The 14,696-nt window shown below is 52.4% G+C and overlaps 1 protein-coding gene across 1 annotated transcript; it reads left to right on the top strand.

The window, feature by feature from the left end:
* The first annotated feature begins 4,404 nt into the window (after window positions 1-4,404).
* MFNG (MFNG O-fucosylpeptide 3-beta-N-acetylglucosaminyltransferase) lies at window positions 4,405-14,324 on the top strand. The gene is made up of 8 exons (XM_030960387.1): window positions 4,405-4,756; window positions 9,364-9,412; window positions 9,913-10,015; window positions 10,103-10,256; window positions 11,309-11,394; window positions 12,668-12,833; window positions 13,338-13,423; window positions 14,258-14,324. The coding sequence occupies exons 1-8, from the start codon at window positions 4,418-4,420 to the stop codon at window positions 14,322-14,324; spliced, it is 1,050 nt and encodes a 349-aa protein (XP_030816247.1). The 5' UTR covers window positions 4,405-4,417.
* The last annotated feature ends 372 nt before the right edge of the window (window positions 14,325-14,696 follow it).

The following is a 14,696-nucleotide window of genomic DNA, read 5'->3' as shown; positions in this document are numbered from 1 at the left end:
AGCAAGGAGACTGAGCCCAGCCATGCTGCTGGGAGAAAGGGGGACAGTGTCCCTGCAAGGTGGGGTTCTCACCCTGACATGGGGCCAGAGTGGGTTCAGACTCTGGCACGGGGAAGATGGAGGCTTTGGGTAGCCACAGCAGTGCTCACTTAAACTGTATGGTCCCAAATCCTGTTATGCAGCCTCCATTAGCAGATGCCATGGGAAAGGGATGCCAGGATACCCACGCTGTGGAGAGGTGGTGGTTGTGGTGGTAGGTGGTTTTTCCTGAGGCATGCCAGAGGAAAATAAAGTCTGTGGCTCTGGGAGGCTTGGGGCTCTTGGGGCATGAGGTCAGGCAGAGTCTGCTGATGCTGGGGTCAGTGGGAGAAGATGGGCAGCCAGCACCAGAGTCAGGTCCCCTCTGTGTCCCCCTGCCCCTGTGGTTTGGCACTGCTGGTGCCATGCACTTGTGAAGCTCTGAGCAAAGATTAACTTGCTGATCTTCACGAGTCCCCTGCGAGGTGTTATTTCAGGCTCTAAACCAGTTGCCTATGTCTTTTATGAGGACAAGAGTGAAGTGGGGAGGAAAGAAAATGAAGATTTTAACTTGCAGTCACTAAAATGTAGAGCAGAATCCTCTCTCTGCCCTGGAGCCATGCAACTCTTCTCTTAGGGAAGGGGGAGCTGGCATACACAGGGCTCCAGCTCCCAAGTGGCATCCACTCCAGGGGATGCAGCCTGAGCATTCCAGCACAGCCAGTCCCTGGGGAGGGTGCTTGCCCTGCAGGCAAACAAAGTGGGATTCTTGTTGAGCTGATGAGAAGACAAGTCCCAAAACAAGTTCCCATTCACCCTGTCATGGATTTGGAGATTGGAATTTGCATCTTTGCTGGGCAAAAGTAGCGCTTGAGTATTCAGGGAAAACACCGTGTGAGGCACTGTGACTCAGGGCTTCAGACTTGTCCCTGGGGGCACTGGCCTGTGGCCTGGGCTGAGGGGTGGGTTAAAAGCAGCCCCTGCACCTTGGGCAGTCCGGCTGTGCTCCCAGCTCAGCCCTTGCTGCCCTCCCAAAGAATCACATCCCCAGCACTTCCCTGGGCCATCAGTGCTCTCAGCCACGGGGAAAGGGAGGCTGTGGGAGGCAGGCTGCCACTGCCCAGCTAGCCAAGCAGCAGCAGCACTGCCTCCCCTGCTCCTAGGCTTCTTCCAGGCTCTCTCTTTATCCAGCTTCTCTTCCCTGAGGCTTTAAAAATCCAGCTTTAACCTGTTCTGGACATGGGTGAGAAGTGGAGCAGAGGGCTCAAAGGCAAACATAAATGACCCTCTCTGCCCTGCACACTCCAGCCCACCTTTTTTACCTCCTAGGTGGGTGGCTGCCTGCTTGGAGGAATGAGTCATGGGTTAGGCAATTAGCAGCCCTGGGCACCAATTACCAGCTGTAACAGCCTTGTGCAAACCCCTGTAAAGAGTCACTGAGAGCAAGATTTCTCTCTCCAGAGAGGGGATTGTCGAGGTGGCACATGTGTCACCCTGGGAAGTCCACAGTGGCCCCCTGCCCCAGCAGAGTTTCCTGGCACCATGGTCTGTATGAGGTAGCTTTGAATTGTATTTGTAATGTCTTCTGGGGCCATCACTAAGGGGCCCTGCCTGTGCCCCACCTGTGCCTCCCAAATGATCTCCTAAGCCAGAGCTGCGAGGTGCTGCAGGATGCCTTGGAGCTACAGAAGCTTCCTTTACAGGTGCCCGAGGCTGCTGGCATGTGGCTGGAGCACTCAGGGAGGTTAATTTCTGGTTCAGGAGCATTGGCCAGCCATGTGAGCAATCCCAGTCACACCAGGCTCACATCCCTGTAGTAATGTAAGGCCTGAAGGTGAATGACTCCCCCCGTGCCCCAAATCAGTGTAAGAAAGCATCAGTATTCAAAGGGATCTAAAAATAAAACCTGCAGGGACTCTCCAAAGGGATATGGGAGATGCTCTGGAGATGTTCTTGCTTCAGGGGAAGGCAGGAATCTTTGAGACTTAGAGAAATACAGGAGAGGAGGGAAAGGAAGTGGATTCAGTGGTTTCTTCTTTACAAAAGTAAAAAGTTGTAGCCAGGGACAGGGGCAGAGTGAAAGTATGTCTGAGATGTGGAGAAACTGAGCACATGGGTTTAGCCCTGCAGGGGGATCTCCCCTGTGTGCCTGGGAAGTGCCTGTGGCTGGACACACGGTGGGAGTGTGGCACAGAGGGACCCTGGCAGGCTGCCCTGCCCCTCTGTTCTAAGGTCCCATGATCTGACATGTGCATGGGGCGGGGTGTCCTTTTCCACATGGAGCCATTCCACACCCCCGCCAATTCTGGGCCCCAACTCATTACTTTTTATTTTTATTTTTTTGCCATGCTGAGATTGGATGCCCACAGCTTATAGCTCCCTGAGGAGGCGCTCTGATTTCGGCAGCTTATGTAGAGCACTCCCATCCTGCTGTCCCCATGCTCGCTGCACAGGGAAGCTGAGATGGGGGCATGGATATCATCCCCCCTCCTGGGCTGGCTGTCTCTCTGGATCTCTCTGGCTACTCTGGAAAGTGGCCTGCAGGTAGTGTGGAGGGGACTGCATGGTCACATACCCATGTCTAACTGAACCAGCAAAAGCATGCAGCAATCTGTGGCACTCACCCGAAAACTTCCCTTCCATGGTGGTCTCTGTCCTTGTCTCTATCCTCTGATATCCTTGTCCCTTGCTGCCACCCACAGGGCTGGAAGTGAGGGTGGCTCAGGGGAGACCAGAGGTGAAGGTGGGGAGTGAGGAAGGAGCTGGAGGTGCCACTTTGCTGCTGTGCCTGCAGGTCTCAGGTTTTCCAAAGAGAGAGGACATTCCCTTTCCTTCCCCAGGGAAAGGGAAATGACATCTCGGACAGCACAAAACCCACAAGGGACAAGTTGCTGAGCTCAGTCCTGCTGCAGGGGGCAAAGACCTGGGTGGGATATAAAGTCAGCAGTGACACTGCACCCCCTGCCCCCACCCCTGCTCCCCCAGAAGTGTTCAAGACTGGGTTTGATGGGGCTCTGAACAACCTGGTCTAGTGGAAGGTGTCCCTGCCCATGGCAGTGGGATTGGAACTGGATGATCTTTAAGGTTCCTCCCAACCCAAGTCATTCGGTGATTCTACAGCTGGAAGGGAGGCAGTACGCCTTTCCTCATGCTTTTGGTTGCTGGTGCACCTTTTCCTGTGAGTGTCACTGGTTCTGCAGCCACCTGGGCAGCAGAATGTCCTTGGATATCCTGGTGGGGGTTGCAGGGCTGGAGGCAGAGGAAAAGGGACCTTCTGGAGCAGACTCATGGTTTAGGGAGATGGGCGTCAGAAGTGGGGGTCACACCCCAGCTTGAGACTATGGGGTGTGGTGGCAGGAGGGACAGCAGGGAACACACAATCCTGCTTGGGGAGGCAAGCTGGGACTAAAAGGCAGCAGCAGCAACTCAGACCTGTATCCATAGGAAAAGTTTGGGGCTGAGGGAATTCCTGGGGAAAAATCGTTCTTTGCAAGAACCGCAGAGGACCCCGCGCCTTAATTTCACCAGAGCCCACATTAGTGTCACTGTCCCCTCCTCTCAAGAGCAGGGGGATGAGCAGGCCTGCAGAGATCGGGCCGAGCTGTCACAGAGGAGCGGGAAAATCACTCAAGCAACAGGTTTGTCCTCCAGACCTGCCGTTTGTCACCTTGCAGGTGTCCCAAAGCGGGGATGCGCTGCTGAGGCAAACCCGCTGTCACACGCGGGCCTCCCCCTGCTCCATCTTTCCTCCCCGGGGCCGCCGCCCCGCCCCGTGCCCGGAGGCGGAACCGGGGCTGCGGGGCGAGCAGGGGCTGGCAGGAGCAGGGGCTGGCAGGAGCCGGGGCTGCGGGGGGGAGCAGGTGGCGAGCAGCCCCGCCGCACACTGCACCGCGTCCCTGCAGCCCCCCTGCTGCCGGCTCGCCTCTGTGCGCTGGTGTCTTCTGATGCCTTCGGTCCAGACTTCCCCCTCATGGCTCTGATGTCCTTTGCCGCCCCCTCAACACCCAGCCTGGGACACTCGGCCTCTCCGTCGGGAGCAGGGATGCTCGCTTTCCTCCTGGCAGGCTGGGCCAGCCACGTGCCGTCGCCTCGGAGTGTTTTCCAGCCGTGTCCCACATCCAGTGTTTTCCAGCCGTGTGTCGCTGTCTCGCTGGGTCATTGAGCTCTCCGTAGTCTGTGAAACACCCCCTGCTTCAGCGGGATCCTTCAGCTCAGCTGACTCTTTGGCTTCCTGGTCTTTGCCCACCCTGTTCCTCGACCACATCTGTTCAGACCCTGATCTTGAGGCATCTTGCCCCCTCGGAGGCTTCGAGAAGAGCAGGCAGCGTCACGTGGAGGTACAGCAGAGCTTGTCCGTGTTCGGGAGGATACGGGCTGTGGCAGGATCCGTTCGGGAGCCATGGGCCGCCGGCTCCTCCGCGGTGTCTCTGGAGCCGCAGTCGTCCTTGCCAGCGTGGCCCTCCTCTCCATGCGGCACCGTGGGGCTCGGGAAGCGGCTCAGTACGCAGACATCGGGGAGGGGGTGTTGGAGAAGCCGGAGCAACAGAGCCAAGGGAGCCCAGAGGGAGCTGGTGGCAGGGGGCAGACGGACCTCAGACTCCATCTTCTGGGGGGATATAGGAGTGAGGGAAGCCTGACGCTTGGGGACATTTTCATAGCTGTGAAGACAACCAAGAGGTTTCACCAGAGCAGGATGAAGCTGCTCCTGGACACGTGGATATCCCAGGCCAGTGAACAGGTGAGTGTGTGGATTCTGACTAGAGAGAGGGTGTTAGTAATGGGGCAGGCACGGGATCTCAGGGCAAGGGGATAAAAGCCAGAGGAAAGGGAGGCTGGGCACTGTAGTGCCCCTCAGTGCTTTGCCTCATTTTCTCTATTTCCCACTTCACATTCAAAGGGAGATGCTATTCAGCAAAATGTTTCACCAGTAGCTGCTTCCTGGGAAAGGCTGGTGAAGATGCCACGCCAGACTGAATGCACAGACCACCCTGTATGAAACGGTGGATTTCCATTTCTCCTGGGTCCATGAGTTTGTTGGCTTTGGAGCTGACAGGCTCCCCTGGCCCTTTGTCAGGATGCCTACCCTGTGCCTGGGTGCTCATTGCCCTGGAAAGGTGCAGTGCAGTGGGCAAGAGAACAAGGCAGACGGGCTCCTGGAGGACCTCCTGTAGTTAGCCCTGTTCACCCCCCAGCACATCAGCACAGTCCGTACTTTCCCTTCTTGGGCAGATGCCTTCACGTGCATGATCTTGAAGTGATGTGGGTGTATTTTTGACTTTTTCTTTTTTTCTTTTTTTAAACTGGGGGCCCGATGTTTCCATCCTTTGCTCAAACAGTTTGGAGAGTTTCCTTCCTGCTAGAGAAACTGATGCAGGGCACCACATTAAGTGGTGCTGTGCAGGCTGGCTCACTGGTGGGCAGGAGCATTCCCCAGAGCTCTGGTGCTTTGCTCCCTCCCTTGCAGAGCTGCTCCTCAAGAAAGAAGAAATCTTGTGGCTGCCCTGAAGGGTTTTTTTTTGCCTCTGCCTGTGTGTGATGAGTGCCTATAAGGCGAATTCAGGCCCCAGCGAGGAAGGGGACGGGGGCGGAGGTGCTGGGTAGGAGAGTGCCTGAAGCAGTGCAGGGTAAGCAGGGTTTGCTGGGTAAGGGTGGTTTTCCACTTCGTGGTGCTGCAACTGTCTGGCCTGCTGCGGTCGTCACAGGAAGCCATGTCCTATTTTGAGCACGCTTCCTCTCCTGGCTGCAGGTCCCTGTCGGTGTCTGAGATGCCCTGCTTGGTCCTGCAGGGGCACTTCTCCTCTCCAGCCAGCTCCAGCCCAGCAGCTCCTTGGGGAAACCAAACCCAACCACGTGCCTGCACTGGCATTAGGATATTGCTCCTGGGGCCTTCCCAGTGGGTTTTTAAGGAGCAATTCACCCGTCCCTCCTTTTTTGACAAATCAGTGCCTGGCCTTTCTGCCGATGATAGGAATTAGATACTAGTTCTCCAGACTCATCTAATCCCCTCTGGAATGCAAGTGGTGTCCAAACCTTGGAAGACGTGTTGGATTTTCCATGCTGCTGCCAGCCTCTAGAAAGCTACACAGACTGAGCAGAAAAATAGGAAGGAAGGGGTAGAATGGGAGTGTCACTCATTTTGAAACAGAGTTTTTTCAGTGTTACCAATTTTTGTTGCAAGCTTGATATTTTCCTTCTCCCTTCTCAATTTTCTGTGTTTTTCTTCTTCTTTTTTACGAAATGGCTTTGAGGGAAGGGGAGTGGGAGCAAAAAGGGAGGTAAAGAGAAGTACATGAAAGTCAAAAACTTTTTTTTTTTTTTAATATATTCCTGCTTAAGGGTTTTTTTAAGTTTCCAGGAAAGGGTTAGTTTTGAAAATTTGACAATATAGAAAGCCTCACTTAGCAAAAAAAGGACAGCTTTCAATTTGCAAAGGACATTTAATTGTTGTGGGGACAGGAATAGTGCACCAGACCTCCTATTATTGAGTCCTTATGGAGAGACATAGGCTTTAGGAACCAGTCCTGGAGAAATTCAGGTCTCAGAAGTCCTGATGTGCAGAGGCTGCCTTCTCCTAGGGCTGAGCCAGCTTCTTACTGTCTCACTTGCCCTCAGTGATGGCCGGAAACCAATTCAGTGAGTGTTTCTCCACCAGTGGCCAGCAGGGAAATTTTAGCAGCTGGCTATGTTGCTGATGCCAAGCTTGGCTTCAGAGCTGGATACCTGCATGGTTTCCTCCTGGAGGAAGTAACCCAGACCTCCCAGGTCAGGCTTAGGTGACTGTAACAGGAGGCAGGAACAGCTGTGGTTTTGATGGCAAGGACAGACTGTATGGGAGCCGAATTAAAAATCCTCTGTGTTGGACACTTTTGGGGTAGAAAACAAGAGAGGGATTGTCTCTGAAACTGCTCTGAAGTTTAATCTGAAGACATGCAGTTGGTGAGAGATGGGGAAGTGTGAGATGAGCACTCTTTGCTGGACCATGCTCTGCCTCCTCAGAACTGATCCATGACAAACTTCCCACTGGGGATTGATGTGAAAGCCATTTTAGTGAAGGGCCTTTTCCTCAGCAAAAGCTTAATCTAAATAGAAGTGTGGGTTCTGATGATTGTTTAGCTGGGCAGGATCTTGGAGTGACTTACACTCCTGGCCCCAGTAGTTTTGATGGAGATAAATCCAGCTTTCTGGTGTGGTTTGGTAATGTGAACTGTTTCTAGCACTTCCCCTCCTTTTAGAAGCCCACACATCCAGCCAATTGGAATGAAACCTTTGAGTGGCCCATCCTGAACTGGCTTTCAGATTTTCAGTGATGTGAACGCACCCCAGGTTTTCAATCTGTTCTCTGTGCAGGACAGAACAGTAATCCTGCTGATGTGTTTGCATTTTGGAGAGGGTTTCTTTATAGAGAAATGATACCCTGGGAGCTTAGGCAATGAACATGGCCCTGGATTGTCTGGTTCCACATCTTTATTTCCTTTTGCTAATTTTTTATTGCTAGGCTATTTCCCCAGGTGTGCAGAGGAGGTCTCAAAGTCTAGCATTTATCCATTGCCGGGGCTCTTCTGTTCGTGAAGAGCTGCCAGAAAAAGCTGTTTGACATGGTTCCATATCACTGCTTGCTCTGCTGTCCAGCAGACCTCCTTTCCTACACAGACATCTTCTCCATTCCAGAATGGAGGGATACTTTCTGTGCTTCATCTCTGGCAGCAACTGCTGTGCCAGGTTTCCCACCCTCAGGTGTGTGAGGGATGATGAGATGAGGACGGAGGCAGCCGCAGGTGCTGTTGTGATCTTTTGCACTTCTCGAGCACAGCCAGGAGTGCCATGGAGATCAGTTTGAAAGTGCCAGAAAAATCGGACTTGCCTGGTCCTCACACTCATATTTCCCTTTTCCCAGTTATTTTGGACAGTCTGGTGTTGCCTGTGGTGACAGTGTACTTTCATCCTTGGGTTCCACAGGAACATGTTGGATGTCTGCAAAAAAACCCCGACATTTCTCATCTTGCATCAAGAGAAAACTGGGAACCTCAGAATATTTTTACAAGTAGAAAATTTGGAAAAGATGCATCTTGCTATTTTAAGTCAAATGTGATGTTTGTTAGACACGTGATATCAAGTTGGTTTTATATCTGTAAGCAAGTAATTTCCAGCAACAATATTTCTTGGGGTTTTTTTTGGAAATGTCAGAAAGTTTCAACGGCTTCAGATTTTGTTTTTCTTAAGTTGGAAATATTTGCCATAGTGAAAATTTCTAACTCTGACATACTGGCAAGGGAAATCCCATGCTGCTGACAATCCCTGCCTTGCCTGAACGTTGTGGTATGGTCCCCTGACCCAGAGCAGTTCCTTTACCTGAGACTTGGCTAACTGCTGCTTGTCACATGATCCCCTTGAAAGTGGGGTTAACTGAGAGACTTTACTGGTGGGGTGGGGTAGGAATGTGTGCATGCTCCATTGCTGCAGCTCAGCTCTCAGAGGGTAATTCACTGAGCCTGTAGCTCATCCATCTGAGATCAGGAAGCCATCCTGCTGTCTCTGCTTGAGCCAGGTATCTCTGAGGGTCCTTCATTGCCTCATTTTCACATACACAACCTTTCTCCTGCTATGTCCTCTAGATAGAGATGTATCTCCCAAATGCTGGGTAGGTGTGAGAGATGTGGAGACTCGTGTCTCCCTGCCTTTGGGAACAGTGATGGCTCCTGGAGCTGCTGTCTGCCTGCCCTGTTCCCTTTGTGCCTGTGCAGGTGCTGTGTTTAACCAGCCTGTGGGCAGCTGGTGGGGAGGCTGTTTATGGCTCGCGACTCCTTTTTCATTTCACGAAAGCTCATTTTCTGCCTGAGGAAAGCTATTCTCCACCAGCCCTGATCCTCGCCTGGCTCTGAACAGGGGGAGATGTGCCACATAATGGCAGCAAGGGGGATTAGAGAAGCCTGGGAGTGGAGGAAGAGGAGGAGGGGGCAGAAAGTGGCAGGGGGCTGTGCACACTTCACACACAAGCAGATGTTCTTTTAACCCAAGCATCATTTAACCACAATGCCTTAATTTTTCTACCACTGACACCTAATCTAGGGATACCTTGCCCCCTCACTCAGTGTCATGGGTCCCCTGTTCCCAAGGCAGTGGGATGGGGGTGAAAACGAAGCCACACAAGTGCTGGTGGTTGTGCCCTGCAGGAAGAGGGAACACAGCCATCCTTCTGTTCATCTGCTGCCTGTGAATGGGTACAGCAGCAGAGCATGGAGGGGGGTAACCATGTCAAGTGTGTCCAGCTGTGGGAGGAAGAAGTGGGCAGCCAGAACCATCACCAGCTCCATCCCCGAGAGTAATCTCTTTTCGTTGTTTCCCCAGACCTACATCTTCACTGATGAAGAAGATGATGCCTTGAAAAGGAGAATGGGTAATGACCTATCCTATGACACCACCTTCAGCCCCTACTCTATCTTCAGCTCCTGAGCTGTCCTGGCCTTGAGAGGTGGTCTGGTGTGGGGGCTGGCTGTCCTGCACCAGCACTGCCCCTTGCCCTGTGGTGTTGATGGTTTGGTGTAGCTGGCTTACCCCAGGGCATGCAGCCAACTGGACGCAGGGTGCTGTCTGCTTTAAAGCATCCATGGGTAGAAGTGGCACATGACAGAGCCCCTCAATGTCTGCATCATGGTTGGCAGTGGGTAGGGTGGAAGTGTGGATGGCAGGCATTCTAGTCGTGGCCGAGTTGCTTGGCTCTGTCCATGTTTCATCTCCTGGTAGGGGGAGGAGTGGAACTCGTGTCGCCATGGGCTTGGATGCCTTTTGGGGGCCCATAAGGAGGCTGTCTGTGAACAAACCCCTTCCCTCCTGCCCAGATGTCCTCCCTGTGACCATGCAAAGTGGGCTGACTCTGAGTTTTCCCTCCTCTGGCAGGTGGCCACGTGATCTTCACCAACTGCTCTGCCGAGCACAGCCACCTGGCCCTGTCCTGCAAGATGGCTGCAGAGTTCGACACCTTCCTGGCCAGCGGCCTGAGGTGAGGCAGGGCTGCCGTGGGGGGACCCCCGAGGGCAAGAGGCACCCTCCTTACTGCAAACTTCTTGTGTCTTCCTGTCTGCCCCAGCTGGTTTTGCCACTTGGATGATGACAACTACCTGAACCCTCAGGCGCTCCTGAAGCTCTTGTCCTCCTATGCGGAGACACGGGATATTTACCTGGGCAAACCCAGCCTGAACCGACCCATCTGGGCCTCTGAAACACTGCCAAACAACCAGACGGTACAGCCTGGGGTGGTGGTGGTGGTGGGGTGGGGGCAGTAGGTTGTTTTGGTGCTTTGGCTCACATTTGTCATGGTTTAACCCCGGCCAGCAGCCAAGCCCCACGCAGCTGCTCACTCACTCTCCCACCAGAGGGAGTGGGGAGAGAATTGAAAGGGCAAAAGGTAGAAAACCTGGGTTGAGATAAAGACAGGGAAAGCAAAAGTCATGTACACAAGCAAAGTAAAATAAGGAATTAAGTCCCTACTTCCCACGGGCAGGCATGTGTCCGGCCACCCCCAGGAGAGCAGGGCCCCATCACGTGTAGTGGTGACTTGGGAAGACAAACACCATCACTCCAAATGTCCCTCCCCTTCCTCCTTCTCCCCACACTTTATATACTAAGCACGGTGTCATATGGGCTGGAAAATCCCTTTGGTCAATTGGCGTCACCTGTCCTGGCAGTGTCTCCTCACAACCTCCCTTGCACACACAGTTTCCTCACCAGTGTGGCAGTAGGAAAGCAAAAAAGACCTTGGCTGTTGTGTAAACCCTGCTTAGTAATACCAAAAACATCTCTGTATTGTCAATGCTGTGTTCAGCACAAATCCAAAACACAGCCCCACACCAGCCACTGTGAAAAAGTTAACTCTGCCCCAGCCAAAACCAGCACAGTGTTGCAAGGAGAGACAGGTCCCAAGAGGAAAGGCAACAGCTGAAAACTTGCCATCTTGTCTAAACATGGCTGTAAGATGTTGACTAAATTTGATCGTCCAAGGGGCAGAGTCCCACATTTCTGCTCTCCTTTGAGTACGTCTGACAGGACAAAAGCTTGCCCTAGGCACCCCACCTGTTGCTGCCAGCAGGAACAACTGGCTGTTCCAGTTATGAGGAAGTGAAAATCCATGCTGTACTGAGAGAAAGTCCTTCCTCTGGGCAGCAGTCAGGGGGCTGGGGTGACAATAGGGCTGTGTTTGTCCTGACATCAAAGCTGGGTTTCCAGTATTCCCACCTCTGGGAGTATGGTGTTATCGGAGCCTCTGCCATTGATTTTCTCTGGTGTTTCTCTCCAGAAATCCGTGCACTTCTGGTTTGCCACGGGAGGGGCCGGGTTCTGCATCAGCCGCAAGCTGGCAAGGAAGATGATGCCCTGGGCCAGGTGAGCTGGGGAGTGTGGGAGCCTTTGGGGATGAGCAACGTGGCTGCACATTAATTCCTGGCAGTGTCAGCCCTGGATTTGTGCATGTGGTGTTTGCAAAGGTGCAGAGTGCTGCATGCTGCATGTCTGCAAGATGTGAGACTGGAGGAAGGATGTAGTGGGTGGGTCTGCCAACTCACTGAAAACTGGCAAGAGCAGGCACATCAGTAAACATGGTCACAGGATCATGGACTCCCTCTCCCCATGTTCTTAAGGCTCTTGGTTATTCCTCACACTCCTTCCCATCCCTTTCAGCTTCGTGTGACTCTTTTCCCATCTGCCTACCTCATCTTCCCTTCATCTGCCTCTTTCCAGCTTTCCATACCTCCCTCCTGAGCTAATTTTATGTTCCCTCACCCCAAGCCCTCTTTGGCTTCTCAGGTGTCCATTGTCATTTCCTCAGCTTGATGCTAGGAGAACAGAGGTAGGTCCCAAGGTGTTATCCCAGCCTAGAACAAGATGATGCCCCAGGTTATACCCCAGGCACATACACTGGTGGGCATTGGCTGTGCCTTAACCAGCCTTAACCAGATCTGAGCATACCCAGAAGGACAGATCTGATCCACACCAGGTGGCTGCTTTAGCCAAATCCTCTGATAGGTATTTTATGGTAGACTCAGTCAAGAGGATGATCTGTGATCTAGGGTAAAGTGAAAGTGGCACAGATAGACAATGCCTAACCCAGCATAAAGTCTGCCACTACTGTTTTTAAAATGCTTAAACACATTTCAGTTTGCTGGGGGTTGTTGTAGTAGACAGTGCTTCATACTGTGTAAATAATTCCAGTTCCAGAAGCCTTAAAATTTGGTTTAGCCTGTCATCAGAAGGTGGCCAAGTATGTGGTGTTACATTACAGTAGGTGGCTTATCCAAGCTGCATGTCCTGTTTTTACTTCCCCCTGGACCTGGCCATGTGCTCCCACTATTTCTCTTGTGGTGGCTTGTCTGGTCCCCCAGGGGCTCAGTGCACTTCACCAAACACGTGGAGAAATGACTCAGTGAAGTCTGTCAGCTCTCTGCCTCAGCCTACCAAGGACCTGGATTATGTATCAGGGACAGCATGGCTGGGAATGGTGAAAGAGCAAGCCTGTTCCTGAGTATGTGCAGCTGGAACTCAGGGATTTCTTGCCTGGTTACAGGATTTATTTTTCTGGTTTTCAGTAATCTCCTGCCCAAGTGGATGCCTACATCTGCCTCTACTCTTTTCCTAACCCATGCAGCCCACTCTCTTCCAGTGGCAGGAACTTCCTGAGCACTTCAGAGCTCATCCGCCTGCCAGATGACTGCACCGTGGGCTACATCATCGAGTGCAAAGTTGGTGGGCAGCTGATTCCCAATGCACTCTTCCACTCCCACTTGGAGAACCTGCAGCTCATCCCCACCTCTCAGCTCATGCAGCAGGTGAGGAGGGGAAGGGAAGCAAGAGGGAGGGGTGTGAGGAAGGAGGAGTGGAAGGAAGCTTACAGGCACGTTGTTCCACTGATGGCACTGATGTGCATTGAATCAATCATCTGCTCTTCTGGGGAGGCTTTTCTGACAAATGCATCTTTGAAATAAGGAGCAGATGTTGCCTGCAGCACAGCTGCCAGTCACAGCACCCTGGGATCAGTGGTGGGGAGCACATGTAGGGGGAGTGATGGGAGGATTGAGGGCATCCCTGGGAGAATGTGGCACAAGAACAAGCAGGAATGATGATTGATTGGGAAAGGGCCTTTGACATGGCACTCTCTCTGCCTTGCAAAGGACTAGTAGGGTGGATCATCATGGGAAGGAAGACAGGAGAGATGTGGAAGGCAGAGGCTAAGCCAGCAGAGAAAGAACTAGAATGGGAGATTTTGTCATCCACAGCAAATTCCTTGCTCCTGAACTCATTCTCTTTACTCCTTTCTCACTGCTACTTTGTAGGTCACCCTCAGCTATGGTGTGTTTGAGAACAATCTCAATGTCATTGAGCTCAGTGGCCCCTTCTCGCCCCAGGAGGATCCTTCAAGGTATAGGGCATGAGTGCTCTGGGTGTTGCTGCTCAGACAACAGGCTGGGAGGGGCAGGCAGCCCAACAGGGTGCAGGAGGGCTAGAGGGAGGGACAGGAACCTTACAGTCCCATGGCTTATTGGGTAAGGGGCACCCCAGCATTAAGCTATTTGTGAATGCTTATAAACCTTGCAAACCTTTTTGGGTGAGTGGGAAGAAATGAAGCATTTAAAACATTTTATTTGGACAATGCCTAAGCCAAAAGTATTGCTGTTTATTTCCCATTTTGAGACTGAACAAGCTAACCTTTTACCTCAGGGAAAGGAACAGAAATGTTCTTTTAAACTCAAGTAAGGAAATTCTGCTTGTTTTTTTCATTTTATGCTTTGCTGAGAAAACTGAAGGGAAAAAAGAAAAAGGTTCACTTCAGGCTGACTGCAAACAAAACTGGTCTTTGATTTACCTTCTCCTCTTTGATTGAACAAACCTAAAGTTGTTATTTGCAGAGAATGAGTAGGAAGATCCTAGCTGGAGATAGGAGGGGTGGGAAGCAGCTAGGTGATGAAAAGAGCATCAGCAGAACCATGTAGCAGGGGCTGGTGCAGTGCCCATCTCCCTGCCTGTGATCAGGGTGAGCTGTGGGCTTGGGCTCCATGGGCTAGAGCTGGATTTGGGTATCAGAGGGAGGCTTTGCTGAGAAAAGACATCTTAGGGGGAGCAAACAGTCCTGAGCTCTGTGGTGCAGGGTGAGTACCTGATGCGGAATGGGGCATGAGGGAGAGGCCTCCCATCTTCTAGCTGTGTGCTGGTGTAAAAACTGTCCTCTGACCTCACTTTGCTTTCTCCCCAGCAGGTTTCGATCCCTCCACTGCCACCTCTATCCCAACACCTCCTGGTGCCTGCGGGCTGTTGGCTGGTGATGCCTGAGCCTCAGCTGCAGCAGATCCAGGTGACACCTGTTCACCTGTAGGGAGTGGGATGCTGAAGAAGCTTGGTGCTCCCAATTTCACCCTCACCCTGGTGGTGTTGGCGCTCTATGATGGCTTTCTTGGTCCTTGCTCAATACTGGTGACACAGGACAAGAGACAAGGTCTGATCCAAAGATGGATAAGATGGGCTGGACACATGAATGAGCTTCTCATCTGAGCTATGTGCAAGGGATGGGAGCAGTATGCCTTCTGAGCAGATCAAGGATGGGATAGTGACTGCTGGGCATCTGGGTAGAGATGAGGACTTGCTGCTGCTGCTGCTCTATGCCCTGGCTGCATCTTGCTGGACTAGAAGGGCCCTGT

The sequence above is a fragment of the Camarhynchus parvulus genome, chromosome 1A (assembly GCF_901933205.1).
Source record: "Camarhynchus parvulus chromosome 1A, STF_HiC, whole genome shotgun sequence".
NCBI lineage: Eukaryota > Metazoa > Chordata > Aves > Passeriformes > Thraupidae > Camarhynchus > Camarhynchus parvulus.
The sequence above is the reverse complement of the archived record's forward strand: the minus strand, read 5'-3'. Positions and strand labels throughout refer to the sequence as shown.